General features: G+C 42.1%; 1 protein-coding gene across 1 annotated transcript in view; it reads right to left on the bottom strand.

Annotated features, from left to right (window-relative positions):
• ANO4 (anoctamin 4) overlaps positions 1–24,951 on the bottom strand; it is a 190,571-nt gene that overhangs the window by 111,245 nt on the left and 54,375 nt on the right. The window contains exon 6 of the mRNA XM_058568797.1: positions 14,009–14,140. Coding sequence (XP_058424780.1) covers positions 14,009–14,140 — 132 coding nt within the window. The remainder of the gene's footprint in view (positions 1–14,008; positions 14,141–24,951) is intronic.

Here is a 24,951-nt window from a genome sequence, read left to right on the forward strand (position 1 = left end):
TGTGAGGATTATATATCCCTACCCATTATCATGGAGTGGCAGCCCCCTCCCTGGGGGAGAAGTATAATTCCCCACCCCATTCCCACGCCTGGCCATGAGACTTGTTTTGGCCAATGGAACACGAGCAGAAGTGATATTTGCCACATCTAAGCAGAAATTTTAAGAGCCGGTGTGTGGCTCTATCATTACTTTTTCCCTCTGCCATGAGAATGCACGTCTTAGGTACCAGCTGCCCCTTCAGCCAAGATCCCATAATACACATGACATGTGAAGCAGAGCCTCAGCTGACCCACAGCTAATATGTTATGTGAGGAAGAAATAAGTGAGCCACTGAGATTTCAGGTTTGTTTGTTACTGCAGCAAAACCTAAGCATAATCTGACTGTCACAGTCTCTAACCCAACAAAGACAATCCAGTAATTTATGGCTTAATTTGCTTACTCCTAAAGAGGATAGATTTCTTTTTCTGCTTGTGGAGAAGCTATGTCAGTCCACATAATAAAGTGATGCGAGATATGGGTGAGGCTTGGGTGAGGAGAGGAACAATAAAGGAAGAGGAAAGAAAGGTCATGCAGGCTACAGTGGGGGAGGGATGTTTTTGTCAGGGGTAGTAAGGGAGGGTGTGAAGGAAGGAGAAAGGATGTAATAAGCGGTTGCAGAGGACCATGTACTTGGCTTCTCGTTGTGTCTTTTGAGAAACTCCAGTAAAGACTGGAATTTCCCTCTAATGACTTTTGTTTGCTGAACCATGCTTTGTGCAACACACAGACATGGAAACAAATAATTGTGATATAATATAATCAGTGCCATAATCAAAGCATCTACAAAGGCTAATGGGCCCAGAAGTCTAACGCTGTCTGCAGGAGACATAAGAGGTTTCATAAAGATGACATCTGAACTAGTTCTCAAGGGGAGAACAGGCTTTCACGAGAGAGTGAGGGGAAAGAGAGCACACCTTAGGAAGAAGGAACAATAGTCATCGGATAGTCAGGCAACCTCCACTGCAGTGTGTCGTAGGAGCATCCAGCCCAGGAGGCTGGGGGAGGGGAGAAGAAACTGGAAAAGCAGTTTTTTGTGCTATGCTAAGGAGTTTGAACTTTATCTCAAAGGCCCTAGGGAATCTTTGAAAACCGTTAAATAAGGAGGCAATGCTACCACATGTGGCAGTGCCTATTATTCACTGCCAAAGGTATACGACTAAGGAAATAAGAAGGTTAGAAATCCAGGCGATACTCTGCTTGTCAATCTGTGGGCTGTGAATGCCTTGAGGAAGGGTGTCTTCCTTCTAATTGTACAAAGATGCTATATGGGCTAAAAGTAGGAGCCCTTCAAATGACCTGTGACATGAGTGTAGTGGACAGATTTGGGAGTGTGGAAGGACGGCGGAGGTGAGGAGACTTATAACTGCTCATGCAACAGTTGGTGGCCACTTCAACTAAGGCAGTGAGGTCAGAAAGGGGGAGCTGGGACCAAAGGACTTGGTGGTGATGGTGGACGGTGAGGAAGACGGTAGTGTTCAAGTTGGTCAACCTGCAGTGATATCACTAACCAGGAGTGGGAAACACAAAACTGATGGACAGTATTGGGGGTGAGGGAAGTGGGAAATGAGAAGAATCAGGTTTATCCCTAGGGATAAAGACATTTCTAAGACATGGTCCTAAATTAGCGGTCATTTGAAAGTACTATTCACAAAGTCCACAGGTTTAACTCCTGTCCCCTCCCAGTGCCACTCTTAGATGTGAGTAAGAAGTATCCTGCTAAGGCCCCAGATTTTAGAGGACTCAGAAATGGGCTCCCCCAGCTGTACTGCTCCCTGTGGGGTGAGGTATCAGTGAGGCCAAGGGGATGTGCCCGCTTGGAGCCTGCACCAAAAGCCCCAAGCCCACTTCTGGGTTTTTGTGGGCCTCTACTCCAGGTCTGTCCTCCTGAAGACAACTCTACACATGACAAGTAGCAAGGCTGTTTGCAGGGGGTGTGGATGGCACCTGGATGTGGGGCTGGGGTGTCCACATGCATGACCCTGAGGCCCCGCAGTGCCGGATGGAGCTATGGGTGGGAAGAGAAGGGGGCAGGCCATGGGTGGGGGGACAGTTTTCCCCACATCTCACCAGTGGGCTGGATCTCTGAGGATCCTGAGAACTTGGACTTCCAGGTCTTTTCGCAGGTGTATTTGTCAAGGTAGAAGGAGGGACTATGTTGTACTTAATTGTTAACATGATTTATTACTTTTAATTATTTAGACATATAGTCTATAGGCTTCATTTGTACTCTTGCCCCAGGCCTTACAATTGTTATGAGCAGGACTGCCCTCCTCTTAGATTCAAGAGTAGTGATTTAAAAGAGATAAACCTATTGTCTTTTATCCCAAAACCCTAATTAAGATAAATGAGCGCCTTGGTGTGAGGGTGCCAGCAGAGTAGGTAAGAGTGAGCTCATGGCATCTGACTGTTCAAGAGGGTTTCCTGCTTCTGCTGGCTGTGTAACTCAGATAATTGACTTTTACCCTCTCTGTTCCATTTCTCCATCTCTAAACTACCAGCCTCATAGATGGCCTGATGTCTAGTGAATGCTTGATAAATGTTAGCTGTGGTATCATGAAAGGAGCCTGGGTTTGAAATCAGGCAGATTTGAGTTCTAACTCCAAAGTCTGCTTGTTACTGTGTAGCCCTGGGTAAACTATTTAACTTCTCTGAACCTGGGTTCCACCTTTTGTAAAGTGATGATAATGAAAAGTTATGTTGCAAAGTTGCTGCCAAGGTCAAATGAAACAATGAATGAAGATCACGCAGCACGGAGCTCCCCCAACCATCTCCCCTGTTCCCTCTGACAAGTGCTGCAGACAGTGTCATGCACAGTAAATTACATCACATACAATCCACCTGCAGATGCGCTCCAAGGCCCTTTCCTTCCTTTTATGTTAACCCCTCCTTATTTCATTGTACCTAAATTGGGTAAATCTTCCCTTTTCCTAGAGATGCTTTAAATTGCCTTTTTGCCACTTTGATGAGTAAAATAGCATCTTTCCCAACAAATTTAACATGCTCAAGTTAAAAATTTAAATGGAAATATACACACATACCTATACATATGAACACACAGCAACGTATATATTTCTCTACTACAGTACAATCCTTGGCACGCAACAGTACATTAAAAATATTTGTTGAATGAATGAATTGATAAACAAAAAAATTATTTATTTACAGATGGATAAATGGCAATCTCTAAGTGACTTATTCATAGTTGTTCCCACAAATACTAAGAGAACACAGCTCACTAACTATTGGATCTCCAACACCCAAAGGTATACTTTTCCCACATGACTGTGTGAATCTTTTGTCCTTTAAACTAAAGTCATTAACTTACATCCTACTTAAAAGGAGCCACATCATCTTCAGAAGCACAAATCTCAGGCTGTGTGGCTTGTTTCATTTTCATCCCAGTTTAAAACCTTCCAGGACAGAGATAGGTCTCCCCTGACTCTATGGATCAATAAAAACAACCTGCATATTGAGGATCCTAATGCCAAATAGGTGACTGCAATAAAACAAGTGTCTGAGAGGCTGTAAGTCACAGAGGCATTAAGAGAACGTTAATCCTACCTCAATCAATCTCAGTGTCTCTTTGCCTAAAGGACTTTCTAAAGATTTCAGATCGATGAAACAATGGAAAAGCTCCAAACACTGAAAAGAAAATACAGTAAAAGGCACCTGCTAGAAGAATCATAGATATCTTCAGATATCTATGCTGAGAGGGTTTAGAAATCAAATATGCAGATGTCACTGATAAATAAATGTGAAATGGCACTGCATCCTGACGTAGTCATTCAAGCTGCTACAACAAATTACCATAGACTGGGTGGCTTATAAACAACAGAAATTTATTTCTGGGAAACTGGAAGTCTGAGGCCACAGTGCCAGCACGGTCAAGTTCTGGTGAGGGCCCTCTTCAGGGCTGCAGGCTTCTCATTGTATCCTCACATGGTAGAAAGACAGTGAGCTGGCTCTCTGGTCTCTCTGCACTAATGTCATCATGTGGGATCCACCATCAAGACCTCAATACATCCCACAGGCCTCACCTCCTAATACTATCACACTGGGGATTAGATTTCAACACATGAATTTGTGGAGGGACACCAACATTCAGTCCATAACATATCCAGAACACCGAGTAACATCTAGTTTAAAAGTAATGCTGTTCCAGTTCAGGTCAGATATTTACCTTTGCAAAAATTAGTCTTTGTCACCTCGAACTTGCCCTTTACACACTGACTGTAACTTTTCAGAGATTCTCCCAAGGATTCTCATTGTACTCCTAGCTCATAGTAATAGGAGGAGGAGTAGTAGTAGTACTAGGAGGAGGAGGAGGAGTAACAATGGCTATCAATTATTGAGTGCTTTCTATGGCCAGATACCGGACTAAGTATTTTACATATGTCATTTCATTTAATGTCACCAAATTCTACTGCCACAACCTTCCCTTCCTTCCTTTTTTCTTTTCCTCCATCAAAACTTACCTGTCCTCCGTCCTAGACCCTTGGGGCTTTGCAGATTGGCAAATTTATATAGCTGTGCTGGGCAGAATAATGGTCCCTCAAAAATGCACACATCCTAATCCCTAGAATCTGTGACTACGTTAAGCTAAGGTTGCTAATCAACTGACTTTAAGATAGACATTAGCCTGGATGGTGGGCCCAATGTCATCACAAAGGTCCTTAAAAATGGAAGAGGAAGGCAGAAGAGTCAGAGGAGGGGCATCATGACAGAAGCAAGGTCAGAGTGAAGTGTTGCGATGTGAGGATTCAACTGCCGTTGCTGGCTGTGACGATGAAGGAGGGGGCCACGAGCCAAGGAATGTGGCAGCCTCCAGAAGCTGGAAAAGGCTAAGAAACAGACTCTCCCCCAAAGCCTCTAGAAAAAAATGCAGCCCTTTCACACCTTGATTTTAGCCCATTGAGAACCATGTTGGATTTCTAACCTACAGAACCATAAGATCATAAATTTGTATTGTTTTAATCCATGAAATTCATGGCAATTTGTTACAGCAGCCATAGAAAACTAATACATAACATTAATAGGCTGACTGGAGCCAGAAAGCCTGACCCTAGAACCCAAGCCCTTCCCCTTACCAACTGTGTGACCTTGGGAAAATTATTTAATTTCTCTCTGCCTCAGTTTTCTCTTCTATAAAAATGGAGATAATGACTATGCCTTACTCACAGGACTAAATGAGTTTATAATTGTGAAGTACTTGGAACCTAGTAAGCACCACATAAATATTAGCTGTCATTATTCCTTCAATGAACTCCCTACTGTTGTATTGAATTAGCTTCCCTGAAATTGTCTGAGTTTTGAGAGGGGCTTTCTGGAACTTCAATGCTTCAATAAAATGACTAACTCTAAGGATGACAACCTGGGCCCCACAGCTGGCTAGGGCAGGAGAGCTTTCTGTGTGGTCAGATCTTCAGGTTCCCACACAATCAGAGCTGGCAAGCAGCGTGTAGGCCCAGTCCTGGTGATACCATATAAAAGGACCAAATTGGGGGCTGGCCTCGTGGCGTACTGGTGAAGGTCACACATTCCACTTCGGCGGCCCGGGGTTTGCAGGTTTGGAACCCCAGGCATGGAACTATGCACCACTTATCAAGCCGTGCTGTGGCAGGCATCCCACATATAAAGTAGAGGAAGGTGGGCACGGATGTTAGCCCAGGGCCAGTCTTCCTCAGCAAAAAGAGCAGGATTGGCAACAGATGTTAGCTCAGGGCTAATCTTCCTCAGCAAAAAACAAAAAAAAATGACCAAATGTATTGTACATTGACTTACAAAAATGTGTACCCACAGATTTGCTTTCATTGATTCTCCAACATGAAGATATGTTCAAATGGAATGTGAGGCTATCTGCTTTGTAATCCATTCTCAGCTTTAATTTTTGCAGAATGTAGTTCAAACAACAAAGACTTAGAATGAGATTAATTCAGGGTACATTGCAGTATTTTGCTGAAGAGGTGTCTAAACTCCCACAGAAGGTTATGGCCATGAGCAACGAATTCTCGAGAACCATGCTGAGGGGCCTACCGGAAACAGACTCTGGAAAAGCCCTACAAGGTGTCTGCTTTGAGGAGGTGGCTGAGGATATCGTCCACCACTTCATTCAGAGCCCCCCTTCCCATGCAAGAATTTTATTTCTCGTAAATACTGGGAAAATGTTAAGCAAAGCACTGCTTCACTAAGGGATTGGTTTCCTTTCTCTCCAACAATCAGAATCACGTGACTTGCTTTGTTTCTCCCTCTGCTCTACCCGCTAGGCTGAAAGCCCAATTTTTTGGCTCATTTATCAACCATTACAGATATATAGGCCATGGAGGCCTACAAATCTGAGCCTATTTTCTTCCTGAACCTGAATGCCTATTCTAAATGTTATTCTCCTTGGCTCTGAATATGTACATTATACCATTTTATCTGTCTCTTTAACCCATCTCAAATGCTTTAACAATAAACTCCAAAGGCAGTCAGATATTTTTATACGCACAGGCTCACGCTAGTGTAATATGTCTGAGTAACCACTTTGGATCCACTTGTATGGCACACATGTGAGGTGGCAGCATTGTGGAGAAAACATACTTCTCTCCTGTTCGCTAATCTGCCATTCATTGGAGCGACCTTGAGCAAGCCACTCTGTCTCTCTGACCTTCATCATACTACCTGTACTCTCAGAGTTGTAATGGATCTGTGGTGTAACTCTGGAATACAACAGTTGTTTATAAATGGTGGTCAGCATCACTTTTTATCATTGCAATTGTTGCTACCACTACTTGAAGACTGCCATTCGGCTGATCACTATTGTCTATACCCCACTGCCGTGGTCTGCTGGCTTATTTGGTTGAGAGGAAGGTCAAATAATAAAAAGGCAATCAAAGGGAGGTTACAGATAATCTCCCACCACCAACCCTTCAGCAACTTTCTCCTGTCCTTATTAGCCCTTGCTGGCCTAGCACCAAGATTTCCATGATTAGTGGTCTCTTGGGCACCAAGAGGTGTGTCATTTTGTTAATCCCTAGACTTTTTTGTTATTCCCTAACTCACAGTCAGGATGAGGGGAAAAAGGCATGCAAGCCAATTTCATGGCAAGTGGTCTTTTTATGCTGCCCATTTTGTATATGCACATGACACATGAATTAAAATGTGTGATGCATGAGTTAAATATCTTGGGGTCAGGCATTAGTCTTGATAACAGGATTTAATGGATAAGGAAGATGATTTATCAGTTAGCAGAATTGAGACCAAAAATAAATCAAGCCATGGGTAAATTCAAGTTGAACACGGAGACCACAGTTGACTGACTAGTTGACTGTGTTTTTCAACTTTTCATCCGGATGTTCTGGGTTTAGGAGATGAGAGAATTTGACTCTGGAGCCCCAGCTCTGTCCTCCAGCAGTGGCAATAATGCCAACTCTGCTGTGCGCTCCTTTCCTGTTCTGTTAGGTCTTAGGAGCATACCCGGGTGCCACTGGCTGCCAGGCACACACTTTCTGCCCTCAGTGGCTCACAGTCTAGCAGGGGGAGAAAGGCATGTGAATAAATGCCATTTCAAGGGGTCTTTTTATAATATCCATTTCATACATGCCCAGGACACACGTTGAAGTGTTTTGTGTACAACCAACCTTTGCAAGGAAATGGACTGGTGCTGAGTTATATGTGGTACATATTTTCACTATGGACTTTCAAAATCTAGAAATGTAAAAATCATACATAAATACATCGTCTCTCACTAGGATGACCATAATTGCCTCCTAACTGGTCCCTGCTTCTACTCTTGCTCCCTACAGTCTGTTCTTAACAGAGCAGTCAGAATGACTCTTTCAAAAGTTAAATTAGACCATATCATTCCTCTGTAAAAGCCCAAGTCCTTACAGTGGCCCCCAGGCTGTATATCATCAGCCTCTCTCTTACCTCTCTAACTCATCACTATTGCCTGTCTCCTTGTCATTTCTGTTCCAGCCACAAGGGTCTTACTTTTCCTTGAACACACCCAGAAGTGCTGGCAGATTACAGATTAGGGCCTTTGCTCTGGCTATTCTCCTGCCTGGAACTCTCTCTCTCCCTCCTTCCCTCCTTCAAGTCTTTCTCTAATCACACCTTCTATCTGAGGCCTGAAGAATATAAACACTGTCTTTTGAAAATGTAACCTGCACCCACGCCCCCAGGCCAGCATTCTTCATTCCCCTCCTCTTTTCTCTTTATCCATAGCATTTATCACCTTCTAACATGCTTTACAATTGATTTTTTTAAATGTTTACCTCAGCACTATCGACATTCAGGGCTGGATAATTCTTTGTTTGTGGGGCTATCTGTGCACTGTAGGATGTTCAGAAGCATCTCTGCCCTCTACCTGCTAGATTCCAGTAGCACCCTCCACCCTGAATTGTGACAACCAAAAATGTTTCCAGACATTGCCAAATCACCCCCCAATTGAGAACCATTGGTTCATAACTTATTGCCGGTTACCCCCAGCTAAAATGGAAGCTCCAGGAGGGCAGAGATCTTTGCCTACTTGTTCACTGTTCATTTCCAAGCACCCAGAACAACAACGGTGGTGGAGCATGTGAATGAGTGAATATCAATTCAAACATATACACACACGACAAACAAATTTCAGATTCTTCTATTAGGAAGTGATCAATATTTCACTTCCTTTTTATGGATTTTCATAAAAATAAACAAAATAATGGTAACATCAGAAATAAAAAATACAGGGAGGAACATTTTTCTCTCTGTATCTAACAGAAACATTTTTCTGAAAGACAGCTCAGAATTGATTTATTTCTTGATAGACTATACTGTATATATATTTTAAAAAGTGATATGACTCTTTTTCGCATTTCCCCTTCTCTGTCTACCAGCAGAAAACCTTTATTACAAATATTGACCTTAGAAAGTAATTGCCCCAAGGGCAATTACTCAAGCAGGACAATATTACAGGCAAGGAGGTGAAGACGAATAAATTAATTCCTGAATGGACTTGTCTGTCACAGTCATCAGATTCGACTAGAGGTTTAAGTTATCTCCGAGAGTGGGTGGTCCTGCCTGAAGGGTGTCACGTGGTAAAAGACAGCAGAGCAATGGTTCTCAAGGCGAGAGAGGGGTGCGATTTTGCACCCACCCCCCCCCACCCCAGCAGGGAAAATCTGGCAATATCTGGAGACATTTTTGATTTTCACAACTAAGGTGGGAGGGAACTGCTACTAGCACCTCATGGATAGAGGCCGGGGATGCTACTAACCATCCTACGATGCACAGAACAGCCCCCTACAACAAAGAGTTATTCAGTCAAAAATGCCAACAGTGCTGAGGTTCAGAAATCCTGCAGCAGAGCACAACGCTTAAGAGTGTGGGATCTGAAGGTTCTCTGTCTGAATTTGAATTCCTGCTCCATCACTGAGACAGACTGTCTAGTTGTTCAGCAAACCTGTTTCCCTTTTCCTCTAGAGCACACAGCAATGCATCTTAGCATCCCTCGAGTTGGGGGTAACTACATGAGTAAGCTCTGGCCCACGAAATGTGGGTGAAAGTACTGTATGCCACTTCTAAACCTGGCCCATAAAAACTTTCTACAAAGTCATTCATCTGTCTTCCTCTGTCAACCAAGTGCAAGGGATCTAGGGGATGGCAGAGTTACTAGACAGAAGTAGCCTGGGTACCCGACTGACTATGTGGAACAGACACTGCACCTCCCTCCCCGTGGTGACCCACACTAAGCAATGATGTGAACAGCAAATAAACTTCTATACCGTTAAACCTCTGACATTTGGCAGTTGTTCGGGCAGGTAGACTAGCCTTGCTGTGCGACCTACTGCAGATTCTTTAACCTCTTTCTGTCTCACTTTCCTCATCTGTAAAATGGTGACAATAATAGCTCCTTTCCCATAGGGTTGTTGTGAGGATTAAAGTTTTTAAAATAGTGTCTTGCATCAAGTAAGAGTTTTCCCATCTGTAGGCCCACTTTTGGTGATACCACATAAAATGACCAATGGCATGCTACACTGACTTATAGAGATGTGTATGCAGAGGTTCGCTTTTATTGCTTCTCAAACATGGATATATATGTTCAAATAGAATACTAGGCTATTTATTTTTTAATCGATTCTCAACTTTAATTTTTTTGTACAATATAGTTCAAAATACAGATTAGGACTATTCTGTGTTGTCTTTATTACTTTTATCCTTACTCCATTCATTTCATAGACAAGTATTGAGCTTCTATTGTATGCTAAGCATTGTGTTGGTGGAGGAGATACAATTGTGAGCAAAAACAGACACGGCCTATGCCTCCATGGACGTCATAGGTTACCTGGAAAGTTTGGCATTAATCATACAATACCCAAATGTTATAAAACTTCAAAAATGAAAAATGTTAACGTGGGAAACATGAGGCTAACAGAGTATACAGCAAGGAGACCTGGTTTTTGGAAGGATGGGAGGAGGGCTTTCCTGAGAAGAGTCTTTGGACCTGAGGTTTAAAGGATGAATAAGAGTAAACTAGGCGAAGGAGGAAGGAATGGGAAGAGAATTCCAGGAGAGAAAACAGCATGTGCAAATGCCCTGAGGCAAAGTGCATCCAAAGAATGAAGAGAGGTTGTATGTGTCTGGATCATAACAAGTGAGCAGTGGAAGGCAGTGAAGGCAGATAAGGCTGGAGAGGAGTTGGTAGCATGGCCAGGCCATCTGAGGCCTTGTAGGTCACCTCAATAATTTTGGTATTTATTCTAAAGTTTTTAAATAGGATGAAGTGATATGATTAGATGTGCATTTTGAAAACATCATTCTTTATGCACTTGAGAGAATGGATTGGAGGTGGGCAAGGATAGAACCAGAGAGATCTGTTATATTATTTCTGGGTTTTAGAAGTGAGATAATAGTGGGGAAGACAGAGAGAAGTTGCTGGATTAGAGAGATAATTAGCATGTAAAATCATCAGCCCTTGGAGATATACTAAAATCATCAGCCCTTGGGAAGTAGAGGTGGGGGAGGTATCTAGAATAGCTTCCAGACTCTGATTTCAGCAACTGGTCAAATATTAGTACCATTTACTGAGACAGGGGACAATGGAAGTGGACCACGTTTGAGGATAAAACACCTTGAATTTGGTTTGAGCTGAGTGTGCAGTGAGCTAACTTCACATCATCTTTATTCTTTACTCACGTGATTCTCTTATTTTCATTCCTACTTATTTTCTCATTTAACAAATTATTATTAAGAACCAACTATGGAATTCAAAAATGGTGATACAGACATCACCTTTCAAGGAGCTTATAGACTAGGAGAAAGCAATGAAAATGGATGGTGCTATTAATTAAGAGCTATGATAGGAAAAAAAATATTACCAAGGCATAGAAGAGAGCATCTCACCCAGAAATGGGGGTATAAGTTGGAAATCATGGAAGGGTTTCTGGAGGAAATGTCTCTGTTGAAACCTGAAAGAAGGGAGCCTAAGGGAAAGGGTATTCCAGGCAGAGGGAAGAGCATGTGTAGACAGCAGACAAGAGGACACAGTGAGTTAAGGAGATCAAAGCAGCTCAGCGTGGCCAAAACACACAGCCAGGCGACGGAAGCAGGAGATAGTGAGCCAGCTTAGCTGTCTGGGTTTTATCCTGAGAGAGAAATATTTTTAAGGCTGTTTTCCCACTCTGTTCATTATTTATTAAACTTCCAATTCTCTTTTCTCTCTTTCTACTACACATACACACGCACTTAAATTTCTATTATTCTCTTTTATTCCTAGACAAATACAATATCAAACATTCTGCAAAACCAAGAAGTCACAGGAGATTTTGGACTGCATTTGGAAAACCAGGAGATCATTTTATAACTCCCGGAGCTCATTAACCAGATACTTCTAATTACTTTTTCCTCCTTAGTCCTCCTGTCTTGAAAGCTCGTCTTCCCCTGATCACTCCCATTTTTCAAACAATAATGCCAGGTTTTCTCATGCCCTTTACCCAATCACAGAGGACTACTTGTAGTTCTTCAAACACTCCATTCTGTCTCATGCCTTTATTCTCTTATATACACATTATTCTCTCTTCTTGGGATATCTTTTCCACCTTACCTGCCTGGGCAAGTGTTATCCTTCAAGACCCACCTCAAGCATTTTCTTCTTGTGTTCAACCCTCACCTCTTACCAACCTCTCTCCAAATCTGGAAAATGGAACACTCTCTCTTTTAAGTCACACCCATCATACTATTTACAATTATTTTAAATGGTCTGCTGTCTTTACTAGGCCGGAATCAAGACTGTGTATTATTTATCTTTATATCTTCTGTAACCAGACAGTGCCTGGCAAGAAGTAGACACCAAATTAGTGACTGTTGAATGAATCAATTATTCAATGAATGAATACCCAAACAAGTCAAAAAAGGCTTCTCAAATATATGACAGATATGGCTGAATACCTCTATCCCACGTGCTATCATCCCTCTTTATTATATATTTTTAAAAACTTAAAACTTAAAAACTCCATGCATCCATCCATCCATCCAAAAATTCTGAGACCCTCCCAAGCTGTGGTAGGCGCTCTCTCAGGCAGGGGAGAAGCAAAGAGGAAATCTGCAGGTAAATCAGACTCTACTCCAGTAGAATTTAAAGTCAAACAATCACTTGTGTAAGAATCTTCAAGATGAACAACATAGGCATGGTGAAAGTTTAAATTAAGAGTGGAAACATGTCAGTTTTTACTTTTTCTCTTAAGAAAACACCCATAGGTCCTAATCTCTGAGTTAACATGAAGTCCCTCTCAGTTCCTATTTCTCATGCAGGATTTAACTAGAATTTTGAGGCCTGGCTGTGTGTTTCATGTCTTTTTCAATAACCCTTTCAAATGTTCACATAACGTGGCTAGGTTGGCATCAATCTGACCTGTGGGGATCCAGGGTTTGGCTATTTCAGAGGCCTACTGAATTGCTTCCTTTGCATTGTACATTATACATTTTGATACAGAACATTGTTTGATTTTCCTTCTCTCCTTTGCCCTCCAGAAGTCCACAGACTTTAATTGATTTTCTGTTGCTGAAATGTGCCCCCACCTCGTACTCCCTGCAACTTGACAACTACCATTTGGTTTATTTTTTTCTCTAAGTCGGTAACCTATTTTTTAAAAATTCTGTCACTCCTTTCCTCCCTCCAGGTAAGTCATTTTTATTGAGGCTGTCTCTATGGCTGGAGCAGGGAGAGGCAGGAATTCCTGAAGTCTGGCTGAGAGTGAGGCTGGGTCGACCTGATTTATCCCCCTTTTAGGAGGCTGTTTTTGCCTAGTCATTTACAGTCTTTGGCATGCTTTTCTCTCCTACCACAGACCCTGGCATCCAGCCATGATTTCTTGTCATCTCAGAAGCTTCAGAGTCAACTGTCTATCACTTTTGCAATTTCTCAAAGGCTCAACTACTCAGCCAACTTCTCTCCTGGTCCCCCTGCATGTCAATAGTGACAATTTACTGTTCAGAGATGTCTGATAAATGAACCAGGAAGCCGGCTGCCAGGTGATGTGGTTTTTTCCTGGAGCAACTTGGTGAGTTACTGAAGAAAGGGGAACTGAGAAGTGAACTGAGATTTTTGAAAAAGCCAACCCCTCTTTTCAACAGGGAAAGGAGTAGACCAGTTTCCCTGCCTGCTGGCGAGATGCAGATGAGCCTGCAGGGGGCTCTGAGCACTGGGGATTGGCAGAACCACAAGACAGAAGGAGCCTGGGGCTTTGAATCACCATGGAGAAGATCGTTGACCCAACATACATATGGACATGTGTTCTATTGTATTAAGCCGCTGAGATGTGGGAATTGTTTGTTAGAGCAGTTAGCTTACCCTAATACAATAGGGATATGAACACTCACAGGACTGTTAGGGAAGAAGGGCACTAAGCTGTTTCTTCCACGTGCCAAGGAATCAAAGGCGCGCAGGAGCAGGCTCTGCCACAGCTGCACGTCCTTAGTAAGACAAGGGCTTTCACAGGAAACACTCACTGATGGATCCTTTGCTGGCTGAAAGGGGCAGTGTAGCAGTCATTCTCCTCCAGGTCTGGCAGTGTCTCCTTGTCCAACCTCATTGGCTTCTTAGGTAACCATCTCCGAAACCTGCTTATTTGTTTATCGATCCTGTGGTACATGAAAGGCAAGACCAAAGGGTACAGCATGTCAGCATTGCCCCAAAACACAGGCAGGAAGTCTCCACAGAGCCGTAATTATGACACCACACCCTCCAGGCACTCTCACTGCACTCATGATACCCCCATTTTACAGACGGAAAGAAGAGAGCCACAACTCCTCTGTTCCTTTGCTTTCACCAAGGGGGCTCGATATTACTGTTTATGAAACAGCAGCCATGAGTTATATGCCCACCCACATGCCAACAAATAACCAAGGAGTCATAACAAGGCTGGTAGGCTCTGGAAAGAAGTTGACAGTCCCTTAAGCAAAGCAGCAGAGACTAACTTCTTATATTCTGCAGGTTCTAGAAACTCATTTTGTGCTTGGAAAATCTCTCCCTCTGAGGTCAGGGAAGAGCTCTAGCTGTAGATAACTTTGGCCAGGGGGCCTGACAGCACATCCCAGTGGGTTGACTGCGCACAGAGAGCCTGACGTCACAGTTTGCTTCCTGCCTCTCATATCTTCCGTGGGCAGCCTTTCAGCAGACAGCAGGCTGTTTAGCTTTCATGCTTTCTTCTCAAACTGACCCCATGGTTCTCATGGTGCTGGGGTGTCATGACACATGTGTCACTCTGGCCAGGGCACACAATGATGCCAAGTCAAGGAAAACAACAGTGTCCTAGAAATGGTTTTCAAGACACATTTTCCCCCTGGCTACCTCCCCATTTCCTCTGATTTCTGCTGATGAAAACATCTGGCTTCCAAGTGCTCAGATTCTGAATTATTCACAGCAAACCACTAGAAAGAGCAAATACCACACCAGACTTTAAAATGATTATGCCACCTCAGGTATGTATACCACTGGAAAAAATTGTTTTCCAAGAGCCCATATCAAATAGCATCTCTGTGAGGTAGACTGAACAGGTACCATTCTCGTTTTCCACATCACAAAAGAGACCCAGGGCAGACCCAGCCAGTGTATAAAGGACCAAGATGCAGATTTTGGACTCTTGATTTGGAGATCACCCCATCAAAGTAGTTGATAATGGGAATCTTCACTTAAGGGCTATAGAAGGGACAAATTTCTCTAAAGAAGAAAATCTCTAAATGACTTCTAAGTCTATTAACTGAAAATACACGGAATTTGGGCATGTTTTGTTTTTTTCCAATTAAAAAAATATTTACATGGCAATTTATCCTTTTTAGTGAAACTCCCAGCTGAATAGATTATTTTTTATATAACCAATCAACTCAAAAATGAAAAAATGAATGGTAAACTCCTCTTTTACCACCTCTTTTATTCTCAGCACTGTTCCAGCCTTATCACGACCCCTTACTCTGTCCGATGGCGGCCATCCTTTCTCCAGAACCTCTTGAAGTTCAAACTGGAAAGGGTCTCACAGCTTCTCTAGGCCCCTCCTCTCAAAGATGACCCATCCCCACCACATATTCACACAGAGAAGTAAAGATTCTACCCAGGGTCATGTACCCAGAAAAGAATAGTAGATTGGAAGGGCCCACAGCCCCAGGAAGGGGAAAAGTTCCCATCTCCTCCATCCTTCATCCTCCTGGTCCTCCCTTCCCTCACCATCTCTTTAAAGATAGCTAAAATACAGAGAGATGATGAGCTTCAGAGAGGCAGTATGACACAGCAGTCAAGAACATGAACTCTGGGGCAGGAGTGCCTAGATTCAAATCTTGGCTCTGTAAATATCAGTAGTGTGACCTTGGGCAAGTTATTGAACTTTGCGTTGCCTCAATTTCCTCATCTGTAAAATGGGCATGATAATGATACTCAATTCATGGAGTTCTGACGATGAACTGATCAACACATACGTAAAGTCTCCAGAACAGTGTCTGGTGTACAGTAAGCCACTGGCTATTATTACTACTTTCTTTTTCTTTTTTTTTTTATCAAAAATAAGAATTTGAGCAACTCCCTTGCCTCTTAACATTTGCCTTTTTGCTTTTCAATTCAAAGTTAATTGTGCTTCACTAGCATCTATCACTTGTCCAAGTTCAATGATTTAGTCCTTAAATGGACTCATAAATTTGACTTCCTAGGATAAGCTGGTGGTCTTCCTCGTGGCTCTTGGCTCTTGCCTTAAAACTCATTCAAGAAAGAGGACACTGGCTCAGAGGTTTTTCATAATAGAGCTTTTACCTCCCACACATCTCCAGTCTGCAGCACTAATCGGATTACACTTTGTGAAGTTCACATTCTCACAGAATCTGGGCTCTGCGTGCAATGACTATGAATTAAATCCAGCTAGGTACAGTGCTCAGCATGGATAAAAACTAATAAAGCTGTAAAAAATCAGGCATAAATACTCTATGGGAAAGAAATGGCAGCTTTCAGGAACCGCCTTGTAGCACACAATTTAAACGAAATGTGAAGATGGTGAAGAGAGAGAAGAACAGGGTAATGAAAATGATTAATAAATCGAAAAATGAGGAGGGGCAAAAGGAAGTGAGGGGAAGCTGCCTGATGTGGTGAAAAGAAGCTGGGATTTGTAATTAGGACGCCTAAATCCTGGCTCTGCTGCTTGTCAGCTGTGTTACCTTCCGCAAATCACTCACCTTTCTGAGCCTTATTTTCAAGGGTTTAAAAATGGGATAATAATCATTGTCATCATCTTACTGACCTCACGGGATTGTTAGGAGGCTTATAAAAGATGGTGTGCATGAAATGCTTTAGAGAAGCTTCCAGGTAGATAGCAGTGCTATTAATAACTTCTTGAGGACCATGGAGACTAATGTAAAAGTGATAGAAAGCAGAGGAACTGGGCTTTTTAAAAACTATGGTGGAAGATAGATATTTCAGATATCTTAAAAATAAAACCCCTGAGACACTAACTGGCTGGAGGGTATGGACTGGTCTTCACTGGGATAGCCTGAGTAGAAGCAAGAGGACCAAGCATGGATTGTCCGGGTTCCATCACACACGCTGGTCCATGCTGTGTGCTCTTCACAGTGACAGAAACAAATACTCAAACGTGGTCAGCAGTTTGTGCCCTCTTCTGGTTGGCAGAATGGCCCCCCCAAAGATGTATGCACCCTAATCCCCGGAACCTGTGAATACATTATGTGACATGGCAAAAGGGACTTGGCGGATGTAAGTAAGGTTATGGACTTTAAAATAGCATCCTGCATTACTCAAGTGGACCCAGTTTAATCACATGAGCCTTTAAAAGCAGAGAATTTTCTCTGGCTGGAGACAGGAGAGATGAGACAGAGGAGAAGTCAAAGAGATTCAAAGTGCAAGAAGGATTCAACCCGCCGTTGCTGGCTTTGAAAATGAAGACAGCCAGGAGCCAGGGAGAGCGGGCAGCTTCTAAAAGCTGAGAATGACCTTTGCCTAACAGCCAGTAAAGAAATAGAGACCCCACTCCTACAACTGCATGGAACTGAATTGTGCCAGCAATCTGGATGAGCCTGGAAGCCAATTCTCCCCGATAGCCTCCAGAGAAACCCAGACTGATCAACACTTTGATTTCAGCCTGTGAGACCCTGAGCAAAGCAACTGGTTGAGACCCCTCCCCAGGACTTCTGACTTGCAGAACTGTGAGATAATAAACTTGTATTGTTCTATGTAGCTAAGTTTTTGGGAATGTTTTATAACAATACGAAACTAATACACCTCTTAAAACAGTCTGGGTCTGACCTTCCCCTTGAAACCTGATGGCTCGTCAGGCTCCCAAAGGCTGAGGCTGATGTTCCACATGCTGCCTCCACCTTCCAGACAGGCGGCTCTGGGAACAACGGTTCATCTCTCTGTGGCTGGATATTGGGTGACCGCTCTTCCACAAACCCACTCCCACCCTCAAACTGTGCCATTGAGACATTATTGAGGATCCCCTCTCACCGTGCAAAGGATAAACACATAGTGCAAAAGCCACTGGGCTGGAAAGTGTGAGACTCCAGTTGGGTTCTTGATTCTGCCATCATGTGTCAGTGTGGACTGCGACAAGCCTTTTATCCTCACTGAGCCTTAGTATCCTCATCTCTAAAATGATGAGCAATCAAATGCTTTTTAGATACTACACATTGGTGATGCTTTGGGCAATATCTTGGCTTTATCACTCTAAACAAACTTGAGTTAATAAAGAGCTTTCCTTTTCTCAATGCACAATAGATAATCTTCTGTATAGAATGACAGACACTGGAGTCAGCTGGAAGTGGGTTCACCTCCTAGTTGCACATCTTGTTAGTGGTGAGTGCAATACTGGACAAGTGACTAAACCTCTCTGAGCTAATATACCCTTTGCATAAGGTGGTGGTGAGAACAACACAAGATAAGGAATATCAAGTGTTTGCACAATGCCTTGGATGTACAAAATGCTCAATTAAGTGGTAGTTTCTAGGATGAAGAAAATGGTGACAATGACAATGAACTTTCACGTAGAAAGTTCTTAACAGAAATTTAAGAGCTCTGATTCTCACTTGTATATTGAGGTCTGTGCTCCCACATTGCATCTAATAAACATCCCTGAACAGGCAATCCTGAAATTTACTTAGACATGTAAAAGTTGAGAAATGAACCAACCAGAAGGCATCCCATTTATCTCTTCAGTATAGGAGTGGGGCTTACTTAATAAAGTCTCTACTGGCAGGTAAAAGAAAAGAAAAAACATTGGCTTAAGGATTTAGCATTGATTTGGGTTAGATACATTGTCACTTTTTTTCCGTTTCTGCCATTTACTGAGCAAAAGCCCTCTTACAGACTACACAGGCAAATCAATAAATAGAAGATGGATTATCCACTTGGGGATTTCTGGCCTTGACTTGTCAAGTTAATATCTGGACTAAAAGATGAGTTACTTTTATAGAAAGTTGTTCTGATGGTAAGTTCAGGGTCCCGTCAAAATGCTGGTTCATGGCAGGTGAGGTTTCAGATAGCTGGAAAGAGCTGGCAGTGCAGCACAAGCAAATGAGCACAGACACCACCTCTGCTGTGCTGTGCCTTCCCAAGGTGTGCCTTGGAAATGTGCCTTGAGAAGGTTCTGCTTATATCTCTTCTTCCCTCAGTTAACTCAGTGGTAAAAAGGGGAGACAATCCTACCTACCTCAGAAGTGGTGATGATTCAAGAAAAGGCCATATGCAAAGGACTTCACTCCCAACATGCTAAGCCGTCAGTAGGCCTTTATAAATTACCTACTATGTGCAGAGCCCTGACCTGGATGATGTACCCTGAAGGTGTACCCTGAAAAATAGAAGACAAAGGCCTTTCCCTTGAGCCACTGCCAACCCAGGAGGGAGTTTGTACCAATGACAACTTAATTAGGCTGAATTAAATGAAACAAGCTACCTCAGAGACACCTGCTTTTCCCCAAATGGGAATATTATAATAATAGCATCATATCTCTAACAGTTACATTATGTTTTCAGGGATGATATGCCTAGAGGGAACCTACAGATGAGTTTGTTGTTCTGTTTTTTAAACAGAGGCATCACACACAGCCCTACATTGTAGTAAGTGAAGGCCTCCTAGACTGATAACAGGTAGACAACAGCAGGCTTAGATTTCTTTTTCCTCTTCCTAGAGCCAAGTCCCCTGTATTTGTAGCCTCTCCTTGGATAGGAGTTAGGGATGGAAGCTAATGCAATTCTTTTAGGTCATAGGGCTACTAATTGAGGCACAGCCTAAATATCTTACAGAAGAGTCCAAAGGCTTTGGAACACTTATGTATATTTATTTTTAAAAACAGGGATGGAAATATACAAGTCATTTTGTCATTTTGCCTCTATGCTCATCTGATATGATTACAACTGCACTGAAAGTATAATGTAGTAGGGTCCAGCATTCATTCTGCCAAGCATCGCAAAGAATAATGGCAGGCAGATTGTGTATGGGGGAATGGAGGAAAAAAGAATGAGCAGTAATGAGACTTCAGCTACAAGCCACCCACAATAATCAGATTTGTTACTTTGTAATCACATCTTCTGTAGACAATATTTGTACTATTTGGTGAAGGCAAAAAAAAAAAATTATAAGGCAGAATAAAGATGATAAATTCTCTTTCTTTATTGGATACGTAATTTATAATGCCTGTAAGTCTGCCCAAAGATAAGAGTCAAAACAGCATTTAATAGACCGAGTAAGTGGATGAAAAGAGCATTTACTCCAAAAATACATGTCTGAACTATGTGAGTGTACTTTATGGAGTCAGGTGACTTTTTCAAATAAAGATATTTGTAAAACGATGCTTTATTTCTCTGCCTGCTCAGAAACTTTACAAAATTTATAATTCATTTCTCTTATCCTTCAAGGAGATAGGTTTATTTCAGAGATGCTCCCATGGACTAATGAAATGAAATATCGTTTATATGGATGAAACTAAAATCCAAAATAAAAATCCATATTTAGTATGATGTGAGAATTTTAGAATATTGGAAGTCAATGTTTTATTACTTGTGTACGCCCGGGATAACAAGTTGTAGATGTGCACTTCAATTTGTAATATCAGTCCTGGCTACAAAGAGACACTCTTTATGATCTAAATCAGTCTGTTCTGAGGTGAAATAAAGAGTTAAAGTAGATACAAAATTTTCTGACAAACTACATTTTAAAATTTACACCAGACATTGGTTACACCACCACAGCAATGTCCAAAACTTAATTCTACGCGGTAAGCAATGAAGTTTATCTTAAGAGGCCATTCTGAATCAATGTGTCATACCACCATAGTTAGGATTTTCTTTCCTTTATTTTTTCCCAGCGTCTTCTAGTGCCTTCCAATGCCTACATTCTTTTACGGTTGTGGTTTATGCACTTGAAGTAGCACCCACTTTTTCAGGCCAAAGATTAGTGTTTAGTAAGCTGTTCCCCCAGTTCAAGAAACAAGGCTTTCTAAGCTCTTAGTCACTCAAAATCTCTCCTCTGCACACAAAGGGAATACATGATTGGTCATGTGTTCAGTCTCCTTTGCTTTCCTCCTCTTAGTTTCTGTTCTAAATCCCATTCCTCTTTCTCCTTTCCTCTACCATGAAACTTATCACTGCCCCTGATTTGTCAGGACCTCCCTGTGTTCTCCACCAGCTATATTTTGGTTTCCTCACCCTCCACTCTGTGGTCATCATTCTCAAAATGTAGTCCCAGACCAGCAACATCAATATCGCCTGGGATCTTGTACAAATTACTATTGAGCCTCACCTCAGAAATCCTGGGAAGGGGCCCAGTAATCTGAGTATTAAAAAGCCCTTCAGATGATCCTGATGCATGCTAAAGTTTGAGAACCACCACTCCATGGAGACTGCTATCACGGCAGTTACCAGCAACTTCTAAACAGTATTGTGTTTTTTACAAGACCCTTCACCAGCAAACAGATTACGACTCACTGAAGGCTCAGATGATGGTTAGCGTATTTTCAGCAATAAAGTTCTTTTTGATTAAGGCATGTACATTATATTTTTAGACATAATGTATTGCACACTTAATAGACTACAGTATAGTGCAAATAATAACTTTTATATGCACTGGGAAACCAAAAAATTTGTGTGACTTGCTTTATTCTGATATTCACTTTATTGCAGTGGTCTGGAACCACATCCACAGTATCTCCGAGGTATGCCTGGATCCAAAAGCAATTCTCATCTCTCATCCTTCATCAGGAGCTGAAGAACCACTCCTTCTTATGAAAACTCATTCCTGGTACCTTCGACACTGCCCTCCTTTAGTTCTCCTCTGACTTCTTACATTGTTCTTTTTCATCCTCCTCCCATCTTCTCCTGTCTCCTTAACACAGATTTTCCAAGGAATTGGCACTGGCCTTCTTCTCGTCACTCTCTACATCCTTCCCTGGGAAATTCCATCCACTCCTCTGGCTAATGTCATGACTTCTATGGCTTTGACTCCCAAATTGGATTCTCCAGCTTTACCTCTTGCTTCAACTGCTTTGCCGTTGGTTCCAAAGGCCTTCAGGACACCAACACCTCAAAGACCTACTGTGAGTTATATTAATTAAATTATTAAAACAAAATTTAATTTTTGTGAGAATTATTAAAACAAAAATTATCATCTTTATCACCACACCTATATCTCCTCCAGATTTCCATTCTTTTTTACCTCCAACAACATTTTCCCAACCCCTTAGGTATGGAAACCTCCTTCTCTTCCTCCCAATTCTCAATTTCCAAATATCTGCTAAGTACTAAGTCCTTTGGCCTATAATTTCACAATCTTTCTCATATACTTTGCCTTTTTGCTCTGTAGGTTATTTTTCATCTATCCAGGGGGAAGAACCTCAATCTGAGTGTCCTTTAGAGCGAAAGCTACAGAGGGAGAGATTACAGCTTATTTTAAGGAAGAATTTTCTAATAGTCAGAGGTGCCCACAGATGGGTTTGGGAATTCCCTGTCTTCAGAGATGTGTAAATATCTTGATGATATTTGATATCCTATCCGACCCTGAGATTACATGGTTCCTTCTATCACCATTTTCTTTCAAGCCCTCATTTCCCATTCCTCCCCCATAGCGTGAGCAAATGTTTCAGTCCCAAGTCTGTGTCTGACACTTTAGGCAGACCTGTTTTTTCTATGCTTCTTTTCTTTTTGACTTCCTTTCCGCCCACTCCAATCCTCACATGTGTGTATGGAGATTCATTCATTCACTCACTCCACCTACTATATGCTAGGTGTTAGAAATATAGAATTGAATGAGTCATCCTTGCCTATAGGTACCATCCAGGTGGAGAGATGGACATCTATATCATATATTATAGCACAGGATGATGGGGGCATCTGGTACCAATGGGAGAACAGAGAAGAGGCATCATGTAACCTGGTTAAAAGGTCCAACCATGCAGATTGAGTTTTGAGGACTGAGTAGGCATTACCTTGGTGAACAAGATGAGACAGAACCTTCCAGAAGGAACTATATGCAAAAGTACATAAGCCCAAGTGAGTATGATGTGTCTGGGAACCATGAGTGGTTCCATATGGATAGAGCAAAGAGGAAGAGGAGAAAGATGGGAGGAGAGAGATGGATGAAGACAATTTATAAAGGGATGTGTTTTAAGCTGAAGGCTTTTAAATTTATTTTATTTTCCTACTATGAGGAAGCCACCAAGTGACAAGATCGGATTTGCTCCTTAGGAAGATGACTAGAGGAGAGTTTGGAAGAGGGTCAGAACAGAGGTAGGAAGATAAATTTGTGTAAAATAGGCAAGCGGTGATGAGAGCTCAATAAAGTTAATGGCAGTGGGAACTGAGTGTAATGTATGGATTCTAGAGGTGTTCATGGGGCAGCATCTGCATAACTTGAAAGACTGCCTAGATGAGGGGGCAACACATCCAGAAGGAACCTTAGGTTTTAAGTGAGGTGACTGTGTGGGTAGTAGACAAGGCCTGTAAAGGGAATACAAATGGAGAAAATGACAAGCAAAATCAGAACAGTGTTAGTGGACTAGTCACTAGAGGGTGGAAAAAGGAGACTATAGGAGAAGGATAAGATCAGAAGCAGAAAGGAAATAGGAGGTATGAAAAGACATAAGGTTATTATTATAAATATTACATATAATAATGGATACCATCCATTATAATGAAAGATACCAGATACCATTAATAGACACCATTTATTGAAGATCTACTACACACCAGGCACTAAACCTCACATCATCCCTACAGGTTGCGAATTAGTATCTTCATTTTACAAATGGGGAAAACTTAGGCTCAAAGATGTGAAGTAACTTGTCCAAAGTCATCTAGTGCCAAAATTTAAACACAGGTTTTATGATCCCACAGGATGTGCCTTTTCCCACCCATATTGGATTTATTGAATGAAGGCTGCTTGGCAAATTTGGATGAGAGTAAGATTTCTCCCCACTCCGTTAAGCATCTGGAATATACTGCATTCAATACACTGAAACAATATGTATAGTTTTGATATTTCCACTGTGCCACCAAAGTGGGGAGAACTTTCTCTTCACTTTGTCGTGTTTACTTCAGGTTTTATTTGATTTGGGTTTTAACTCACTCCACCCATAGTCAGTCAAACCTTCAATTCAATGAGAAGGTGGCGATGGACCTGTCATACAGACCAGTGGTTTCTAAAGCGTGGTCCCAGGACCAGCAGCACTAGCCCCACCTGGGACCTGTTAGAAATAACAATTCTCCAGCCCCACCACAGATATGCTAAGTCAGAAACTCTGGGGGTGGGGTCCAACAACCTGTGTTTTAACAAGCCCTTCAGGTGACTCTGAGGCTGGCTGAAGTTTGAGAACTATTGAGACCTACTGACATAGGCTAAAGCGTTGCATCAGGCTTTTACAGAAGGTCATTATGCGACGAGGGGCTAATCTAAGCAGCAGTGAATCCAAATGCCATGGCTACCGCCTAATGAAAGAACTGCTAATAAGGATGTGCACAGGGGAATCTGGGGAAACCACAACATCTTAGTTTCTTCAGATGCCAATTCTCACACCATACTTTGTTGGGTGCATGTGCATTTGAGTAAACCCACTAAAATAAAACAATTACTCTTTTAATGATCACCATGCATTACACAGAAACAGAGTGAACTTGAATCCTAAATCTCACAGAACTGGACGAAGTATAGGACTTTCAGAGAAATGCAACAGTTTTCAAGTTTAACCACCAGCACAGCTCAGGGGGAATGGTCACATAAGACCAATGAAAATTGTGAAATTTGATTGCCAATGATCACACTAGAATCAAAGTAAAGGACATCACTGATGCTTTCCCCTTCTCCCTGGCTTCTGAAAAACAAGGACAAATCAACTTTGGAAGGAGACATAGTATAATACAGACATCTTCATCCAGTGGGATTTTTTTTTTCTTTTTGTAAAAAAGAGGGTAGGAA

The sequence above is a fragment of the Diceros bicornis genome, chromosome 25 (assembly GCF_020826845.1).
Source record: "Diceros bicornis minor isolate mBicDic1 chromosome 25, mDicBic1.mat.cur, whole genome shotgun sequence".
NCBI lineage: Eukaryota > Metazoa > Chordata > Mammalia > Perissodactyla > Rhinocerotidae > Diceros > Diceros bicornis.